Source organism: Elephantulus edwardii, unplaced genomic scaffold (assembly GCF_000299155.1).
Source record: "Elephantulus edwardii isolate Elephantulus edwardi_28Jun2011 unplaced genomic scaffold, EleEdw1.0 scaffold00217, whole genome shotgun sequence".
NCBI lineage: Eukaryota > Metazoa > Chordata > Mammalia > Macroscelidea > Macroscelididae > Elephantulus > Elephantulus edwardii.
In genome coordinates, this window is record NW_006399967.1 from 1,847,144 (window position 1) to 1,856,954 (window position 9,811).

The window sequence follows — 9,811 nt, forward strand, 5'->3', positions numbered from 1 at the left end:
TTTTAATCACACTCCACTCAAAGTAACTCATCTTACTTACACAGTAAGACCGCCAATATAAAAAGCCAAGGAAAATTTATACACAGAAAAAGATTTTGAGGATTAACAGAAATGAGAAGGAAGAGAGAGTGCCATAAAATGTAATAAATAGGTAACTTGGGTGAGGGGAAAGATAGCACATAATGAGAGTTTGACTCAACATTGTAATAAATCAATGATATGATTAAATAATAATGTTATAAAACAAATGTTTGAATGACAAACCAGTATGATTTGTAAACTTCCACTAAAATTTAAAAACAATGAAATGTACAGCCAACTGAATATAAAAATAATATAAAGGTTTGCTAAGATAGTTAAATAAAAAACACAACACAACGCAGAGACTTGTCTTTCCTTCTTTGCTCACCCAGGACTGTGACTCTCTCACCTCACCCCTGTCAGAGGAGGGGTGCAAGGCTACAGGGTGTCGGGGTGTCAAAGGTTGTGTGATAGATGTCATGACAACAGTCACTACCACAAAGTGGACAGCAGGACTGCTGTGCGCAGCTTAACACCTCCCACCTCCGGGTGGGGGCCTTGGCTTGGAGGCTCAGGGTCACAGCTGCGTGGGACAGCCCGGTTAATGGGCCTCAGAGCATGTACAGTACCTCTTTCTTACCTCCTAGTACGCGGCAGAAGATCAAAGACTACCGCCTTCACCATGGATTACGTCTCCAGGGAGGCACATTTCAATTGCATGGGCTTTGTTATTTGCTGGTTGTGTGGATACAGCTCATAGCTCGTAGATATTTGAAGATTATTTTTCTTAGTGAAATAATAACAGTGGTTTAATGCACCCATTTCTGCTGTATCTCACCACCATCCTGTCCATCAGAGGCAAAACATTAATAATAAGTAGCCAATGTGAACTTTAAAAACCTGCTGCCCTGGTGCTGAAGTATCTGTCAAGTTTCTGAGACTATAAACTTTTTTATTGTTTTATTTTGTGTGTGTGTCCTGTCAAATTGGATCTGACTGGTACAGGAGGGAGACGAGAGGCTTTCATACTAGAGAAGACCGCCCGTGATCTTCCTCCCACAGAACAGCTGGAATTTTCAAACCACAGACCTCTGGTTAGGAGTTTGATGCGATACCTACTTAGTTATCTAGTGTGGCTGTACCAGACATAGTATAAGTGGATCCCTCTCATAAGCAGAAATTGTTTCTTTTACTGCTTAAGAAATTTGAAATAAATTTTTAAGTATTTTTTTGAATGTCAATTGTAAAAAAAAAAGTATAGATTACATCTCCACATCAGAAAACAGCCTCACCACTGCATCATGGAGAAAAGATTGAAGTTGTCAATGAGTTCATCTTATTTGGATCCACAATCAATACCCACAGTCAGGAAAAATAGAAATAGAAATATAATTATATATACTGCATTGGGAAGAATTTGATGTCAAAGACCTCTTCAAGGTGCTAAGGAGCAATGATGCCAGTTTAAAGACTAAGGTGCAGTTGATCTAAGCCATGACCTTTCCCATTACTGGTTATGCATCTGAAAGCTGGACAACCAATAAGGATGATGCTTTGAGCTGTGGTGTTGGAGAAGAGTACTAATATCATATGCATTGTCCAAAGAAAAAACAGGTATTGTTCTGGAGGAAGCGTAACCTGGGTGGTCTTTGGAGGCAAGGGGAGTGAAACTTCATCTCATACACTTTGGCCATGGTGTTAGAAGTCAATTCCTAGAAAAACACCCCTTGCTTAGAAATATGGGAGGGGGGTGTCAACAAAAAAGAGGATGATTCTCGGTCAAGATGGATTGACACTGGTTATAATGAGAAGATCAAGTCTATCAGAGGAGCTAGGATGGCACAGGGTAGGACAGGGTTCAGACTCTGTCCTCAGGGTTGCTAGGAGTGCAACTGATTTACGACAAAAGTTTGAAGTTTGAAGTTGTCGATGAGTTCATCTTACTTGGTTCACAGCACCTGGAAGAGTCCTGCAAGCGTGCAAAGACCTCCGTGCGAGGCACAACAATTTGCTTCTGTTCACCTGAAACAGCAGAGCTCTGGGGCACAGTCTTCAGGGAGCCGTACAGGTAAACCAAAGGTATTACCTCTACTGGTGGTTCCAAGTCATCTGTTCCTCCATGGCTGAAAGCCAGACAACCTCCTCTGTGATTTACAATCTCCAAGAACCCACTGGAGGGTCAGCTATGGGTCAGTTCCAACTTGACAGCAATGAATTTTTTTTTTTTAGTTTGGAATTTCAAAAAAAGGAGGAGTAAAAAATAAGGCAGAAATACAATGTGTGGCCAACTGTCTCCATGAACATGTGCCTCCTTTGCAATGAGATCAGAAAAACTGGGTGGTGCCCGGCTAACTTTACAAAACAGCTTGTTTAAAGATTCTATAGAAGAATCCTTATCAAAAGGGGGGAAATTTAGAGCAGAATTTTAAATTAACCAGAGGCAAAATGAACCTCTGAAACTATTGTGCTGAAAAACCATGAATTTAAACCTAAAACATCTCCTGAAGATTTCTTCAGACCAAACAATAATTGCACTGCCATTGAATTGATTACATTGAGGGTCACTTCATAGTGACCCTGTGGGACATGTTAAAACTGCCCAGACAGTTTCCAGTCTTTATTCTAAACAAACAAACAAATTATTTTTACGTATTCCAGCAAGGAGCTGGAGTCGGAAAATCAAAAGAACTGAACTCGCTCAGTATTTCTTAAATGGAAGGAATTAAAGAACAAATTCAAGCCTTGAGTTACAATACTTAAAGATGTTATGGGCAGAATACTGAATGATCCAGGAAGCATTAAAAGAAGATGGAAGGTGTATACAGAGCCACTGTACCAAAAAGAATTGGATGACAAAGAAGAATTTAAAGAAAAAAACATATGATCAAGAAGAAATGGTGATGGAGAAAGTTCAGGCTGCTCTGAAGGACTTGGCAAAAATCAAGGCCCCAGGAATTGATGGAATACCAATTGACATATTTCAACAAACAGATGCTGCCGTGGATGTGCTGACCAGATTATGCCAAGAAATCTGGAGGACAAACACCTGCCCAACTGACTGAAAGAGATCCTTATTTATTCCCCTGCCAATAAAGGTGATGTGACAGAGTACAGAAATTATTGAACAATATCACTAATATCACACACAAGCAAAGTCCTGCTAAGATTTTCCAAAGATTATTGGAACAGTACATTGTAGGAGAACTACCAGAAATATAAGTTGGGTTTAGAAGAGGTAAGGCACTAGAAAAATTATTGCCAATATAAAATGGATGTTGGCAGAAAGCAGAGCATACCAGAGGAATGTCTATCTGTGTTTCCTTGACTATGCAAAGGCATTTCACTGTGTGGATCACAACAAATTGTGGCTAACCCTGAGGAGAATGGGAATACTCAGACCAGGAAGCAGTCCTCAGAACAGAGCAAGGAAGCACCTGCATGGTTCAAAATCAGAGAAGGAAGTGCGTCAGGGATGCGTCCTGTCTCCATGCCTTTTCAATCCATATGCAGAACAGATCATTAGGGAGGCTGCCCTTTACGAGGAGTAATGTGACATCAAGATTGGAGAAAGACTCATTAACAACCTGCATTATACAGATGATACAACCTGGCTTGCTGAAACTGAGGAGGACATGAAGCATTTGCTGCAAAAGTCAAGGCTTGCAGTCTTCAATATGAATTGAAGCTCAACATCAAGAAGACAAAGATTCTCACCACTGAGTTAACTAGCAGCACCACAATAGATGGAGAGGAGATTGAGGTTGTTAACAATTACAACTTGCTTGGCTCCACAATCAACACTCTTGGCACCAGCAGTCAGGAAATCAAAAGGTCAGGGACCTCTCCAAAATGTCAAAGAGCAATGACGTCAGTCTAGAGACTAGGGTGTGCCTGATGCAGGCCATAGTCTTCTCAATTACTTTCTATGCATCAGAGAGCTGGTTAATAACTAAGGATGATAGAAGAAGAATTGATGCCTGTGAGTTGTGGTGCTGGAGAAGAGTCTTGAACATACCATGGAATGCCAAGAAAACAAACACATCTGTCCTAGAGAGGGTGAAACCAAGTTTCTCCTTGGAGACTAGGATTTTGAAGCTCCATCTAACATACTTTGGACACGTGGCCAGGAAGGGCTGGTCCTTGGAGAAGGACATCATGCTTGGAAGGGTGGAGGGACAGTGCAGGAGAGGAAGCCCCCGGATGAGATAGATTGATGCAGTGACTGGGGCAATAGGGGTTGGTATGACAGAGTCAGTGACACTGGCTTGGCACAGCTGCTGTACGTACGGTCGCTATGGGTTGCAGGCCACTTGATGACACATAACAACAACAATAATCTTACAAGGGGCCCTTTCCACTGTGCTCAGTGAACAAGAATCTGTGAGTTAAATTTATAGCCTGATCTTTGAAATTATTTTTTTTAAAAACAGTATTTATTAAGTGGCATAAACAATTTTTGTCCAACAGTTACCCATGGTGGGCAGTGTTTGGTGGAGCTCCCAGGTGAAGCCATGTTTGGAAGCAGGAGTGGCATCCACTTCCTGAACCACATGCCTCTGGAAACTGTGAATTCTGAGAAACTACATAATTACTGAAAGGCTTCAGGTCTTTTGTTCATAGGATCGCTGTGAGTTGTGCTGGATTTGACGGCAATCAACAACAAATATAATTTTTGTTCAACTATTAGGAAATCAAGGTGCCCTCATGGCAGCGTGAGTTAAGGGTCAGGCTGATAATCCAAGAGTCTACAGTTCAAACACACCAGTCGCTCAGTGGGAGAAGAACGATGCTGTCTGTCTGTTCAGATTTACAGCCTCCGAAACTAGATGGAGGGTCATTACGTCCAGATTAGCTCAACCCCAGTGGCTTTTTCTGTTCACTAAATCTGTTTTGATGATAAAAGAGGAACTGATGTCTGTCCCATGGACTGTCAAAAGAATAAAGAAATAGGTCTTGGAGAAGATGCAGCCAGAGTTTGCTCCTTGGAGGCAAAGAGCACAAAGCTTCATCTCACATGCTTTGGGTGTGATGCTAGGAGAGGCTGTTCCTTGGAGAGACATCGTGCTTGGGAAGGTGGAGGGTCAGTGAGGGAGAGGAAGATCTTCAACCAGGTGAACTGACACAGGGACTGTGGCAATGGGCTCGAGCAAGTCAGAGATGATGAGGACGGACAGGAGAGGACAAGAGGACAAGGCTCAGATCTCTTGTTGACGCTATGAGTCGTACCCGACTCGACAGCACCTAACAAACACAATTCGGTCTTGGAGGCAGTACGTTATGGGCGCTTAGAGGCAAGGATGGTGAAACTCCGTCTCATACCTGTGCATGTTGTCAGGAAGCCTGAGTCCCTGGAGAAAAGACATCACGCTGGGAGGGATGGGGGGTCGGAGGAAGAAAGGAAGACCCTCAGGGAGACGGACTGACCTTAAATGTGGACTTGAGCGTTTCAGAGATTATCAGGCTGGTGCAGGATAGCACAAGGCCCAGATGGGTTGTTATAGGTCGCTACGCACCGTAGCGGACTTGAGGGAACCTAACAACAACCCAGGTGCTGGTGGGTCAAGTACACCCAGCGGTGCTGCAGAAGAAAGGCCTGGCAACCTCCTTCTGTAGACCAACCTACCTCAGTGTGCGGAGCACAGCTCTTCTCTGACACACAGAGTTGCCTGTGTGGGGCTCGGCTTGCTGGGAACGGGCTCGGTTTGGGGATTGCATTTGTTAAAAGTCCCGTTGGCCCCTGGAGGTGGAAACTGCACACCATGGGTGGGGGACCCCTGCAGAGAGAGGCACATACCTGATTTCAAGTCTCTTTCTGTGAGCAGGCCCGTCTGGCTTCCTGCAGGGAAAGGAGACAGGTGAGCTCCGGGGGTCAGTAGCAGGCTCCCCTGGAGAACGGGCGTGGCCACAGGGGCACAACAGGCCTGTGAGTCCCCCGGGACAGCCACGTCCACCTAAACGTATACGGTCAGAGTGAAACGGAAAGAGCCCTCCCACTCCGCCGTCTCCGGGCCCCGTGATGGGCATGGAGGAGCCCGGGTGCCCCAAAGTGTCCTGGGCGGATGCAGCGTGAACTCCAGCCCCGGCTGGAGCAAGGAGGGTTCTTGTCTGGAGAGGTGAATGAAGGAGAGGTGGACAGGATGCCGGACAGACTCTCAGTCGAGTGTCAGGGAAATTTATGCCACAAAACAGGACTGAATACACACACAGCTGTCCTCAGAAAGTTTCAGGACTTCTTCTAAACTGTGATGCAAGTGACACCTGTTTACCCCAGGACCATATGCGTGTTTCCCTGTGTCTGTCTACAAAAAGGAAGCTTCCGGTGGCCTATTCCACAGGGCTGTGAGCTGCGATCCCCAAAGGCTACGCCTCTCTGCTGGTTCAAATCCAACAGCTGCCCCAAGAGAGAAAAATGGGCCATCTCCCCCTTGTGCAAGTCACAGCCCCAGAGGGCCTTCTGGGCCCATTCACAGGGGTGGAGGGTCAGTCATGAGTCTGTTCACAGGGATAGAGGGTCAGTGTTGATGGGTGGAGGGTCAGCTGTGAGTCTGTTCACAGGAATAGGGGGCTGGCCGAGTCTGTTCACGGGGATAGAGCGTCAGTGTTGATGGGTGGAGGTCAGCTGTGAGTCTGTTCACGGGGATAGAGGGTCAGTGTTGATGGGTGGAGGTCAGCTGTGAGTCTGTTCACGGGGATAGAGGTTCAGTGTTGATGGGTGGAGGGTTAGCTGTGAGTCTGTCCACGGGGATAGAGGGTCAGTGTTGATGGGTGGAGGGTCAGCTGTGAGTCTGTTCACAGGGGTGGAGGGTCAGTGTTGATGGGTGGAGGTCAGCTGTGAGTCTGTTCACGGGGATAGGGAGCTGGCCGAGTCTGTTTACAGGGACAGAGGGTCAGTGTTGAGTCCATACGTGGCAATGGAGGGTCAGCGTGAGTCTCTTCTGGTTCTACAACGATGGGTTTGAGTTGAGTTTAGGTAAAAGTACTTAGCAAGGGTCACCTGACAGTCTTGAAATGGACTCAGGTCCCAGGGTCTGGCCTGCACGCGGAATCGTCCGCACCAGGGGACCCTGTTCAGCCCCCAGGGAGGGGAGGGGACAGGCTGCTTGGGTTTTAACCCCTCCTTCTCTCAGTGGTGCTGGCGAGCCCATGACCTGCAGCACAGACGGTCCTTTCCAGATCTAAGAATCCTCCTGAGACAGTGCTGGCCCCATGTCACTAAGACCTCAATGTGAGTGTCAGGGTCAGCAGAGAGGGAACTGTCGGTGCCCCCAAGAGTAAGGTCAAGGGGAAGAGAATTTAAAATGTCATTGTGGCCTGAATGAGCTGGACTCTAGTTTGCAAATCACAGCTTATTACCTCAACTGAACTGAATCATGAATTTATTTCTTTTTTTTAACATGTCCTGGTCTGGGTGGAAGTTCACAGGGTACATTCGCTTCCATTCCCTGATTTCTACCCATTTTGCGCTGGAGGCGTGGCCTCCCCCACCCCGGGGCTGCAGCACCAGTCCCGCTCCCTCCGTGTGACCCTCACTTCTACTGCTCTTTCCAGCTCCATCCTGACTTCTGAGCTTTGACTGGGACCGACGCTCCCATCTCGGTCTCGTGAGCAGCCTCTTCCTCATGGGTAGAGTTGTTCACTGTGGGGCGCCCTCGAGTGGACAATGACCCGACAGGACGACATGACGAAAGCCCACATGGGACACATGGACACCCTGCCTGAGCCGGGCCTCTTCACAGTCTCTGCTGGGCTCCAGTCCACTGGGGCCAAGGGGAGAGTCTATCTCATCGAGGGTCTTCTCGTTCACACCCACCCTCAATCTTGCCAGTCATGATCTCCTTCTCCAGGTCTCTGTCCATCCCAGCAACACATCAAAGTAAGTGCACCAAGTCTCACAGCCTTGCTTCTCAGGGGCTCCCTGTCTGCACCCCTTTATAGGTCTGCTTACTGCTTGGATCAGAGAATTTTTGAGCATATTGTTTATTCTTATTTTTATATCACGGTCTGCAAACTGTAGCTTCTGGGCCCAACATCCGGACCCCTGTTTGGGTTTGTAAATAAAGCTTTATTGGCACGTGGACAAGCCTGTTTGTTTATAGATGGCTCTTTTCCTGCTGGACAGCAGAGCCCAGGCTCCTCAGCCCAGCGCCTCCTGGGAGCCGGTCAGTCTGCCCCCTACTCACCCATGAGCTCTGCAGACACGATGGAGCCGTAGCTGCCCAGGGGGAGGCCGTGGTCCCCCAGGCCAGTGCGCAGCCCCTGCTGCAGCAGTGCCTCCTCCAGGCCCAGGCTCAGCGTCCCCAGGGTGTGCAGCAGGAAGTGTAGCCGGAACCGCACCAGGACGCTGGAGTTCCCGTCCCTGCAGAGGCGAGAGTGCCGGGAGAGGCTCCTCTCAGAACCTTCCGGAACGCTCCCAGCTCCGAGCTGCCCCACTCCGAGGAGGCACCAGCTCACCTGTATCTGAGCACAGAGCAGCTGACACAGCTTGCCTCCAGCTCTGTCTTCCGGAAGCTACTTAAAACCTGCAATGAGAGGACAGCACCACAGCTGACACCTGCACGGGATCCAGTCCCCAAGGGAGGAGAGGGCGCTCTGTCCTGATTTGGGGGAGCTGGAGGAGCAGAATTTGTTCTACAGGAAACTCATCTCCTTTCTAAAACCAAGCCAAACTCACTGCCATAGGGCTCGGTGCCGACATGTGTCATCCAGTTCTGAGGCTCTAAAGCTTTATGGGGAAGAAACCGCCATCTTTCTGTGGTGGATTTGAACTGCTAACCTTTCACCTAGGAGCGCAGCTTGTGATGCTCCATGCCATCAGAGTGCCTTCCTTTCTTTTTAGGGTGGTGAGCGACGTCACCTCCTGTTTGTCACATGGCCCTTCTTACATTGGACATGCAGACCTTGGGAATAATGAGGTTTCATTCCAGATCACCAAAATAAAGCAAGATTGCCATGACGTGTGTCACACAGTGTCGTTGTTTGTTTCCCACGCACGTAAAAATCAGGCTTACACTAGCCTTGAGAGTGTAGTAGCGCAAACACTGGGCTACTAACTAATAAGTTGATGGTTCAAACCCACCAGCTGCTCTGGAGGAAAAAGATGTAGCAGCCTCTTCCAGCTAAGATTTACAGCCTTGGGAACCTGATCAAGTGTCAGCTTGAAGTGCACAGACTGATGGCAGGGAGTTGGTGCTGATATTCCAAATACAGTAACCACAGAGCTTCAACTTGTGGAAAATGTGGTAATAATAATAAAAAAATCATCATTATCATGTTCATCATCTTAATCACCACCACCACCATCACCCTCATCATAACCACCATCATCTCCATCATCATAAACATCACCACCAGCCTCCTCCTCCTCCTCCTCACCCCCTCATCATAATCACCATCACCGTCACCACCACCACCACCATCACTGTCACCACCACCATCACCGTCACCACCACCATCACCGTCACCACCACCATCACCGTCACCACCACCATCACCCTCATCGTAACCACCATCATCTCCATCATCATAAACATCATCACCACCAGCCTCCTCCTCCTCATCACCCCCTCATCATAATCATCACCAGCATCACCACCCCCCTCATTATAATCACCCCATCATCACTATCACACCCCCTCATCATAATCACCATATCACCATCCTCATTGTAATAATCACCATCCTCCTCCTCACCATCGCCATCACCGTCACCACCTCCCTTATCACAGTCATCACCACCATCCCACCCCCTCCTCACCACCATCATCACCACCTTTACCATCATCATCATCAC

The 9,811-nt window shown here is 47.7% G+C and overlaps 1 protein-coding gene across 1 annotated transcript in view; it reads right to left on the reverse strand.

Annotated features, from left to right (window-relative positions):
• The window catches only part of TMPRSS9 (transmembrane protease, serine 9), a 51,265-nt gene that overhangs the window by 29,132 nt on the left and 12,322 nt on the right, over positions 1-9,811 (reverse strand). Inside the window, exons 3-4 of the mRNA XM_006897919.1 lie at positions 8,202-8,344; positions 5,816-5,857 (exon numbers count right to left, since the gene is read on the reverse strand). Of these exons, the coding sequence (XP_006897981.1) occupies positions 5,816-5,857; positions 8,202-8,344 (185 nt within the window). The remainder of the gene's footprint in view (positions 1-5,815; positions 5,858-8,201; positions 8,345-9,811) is intronic.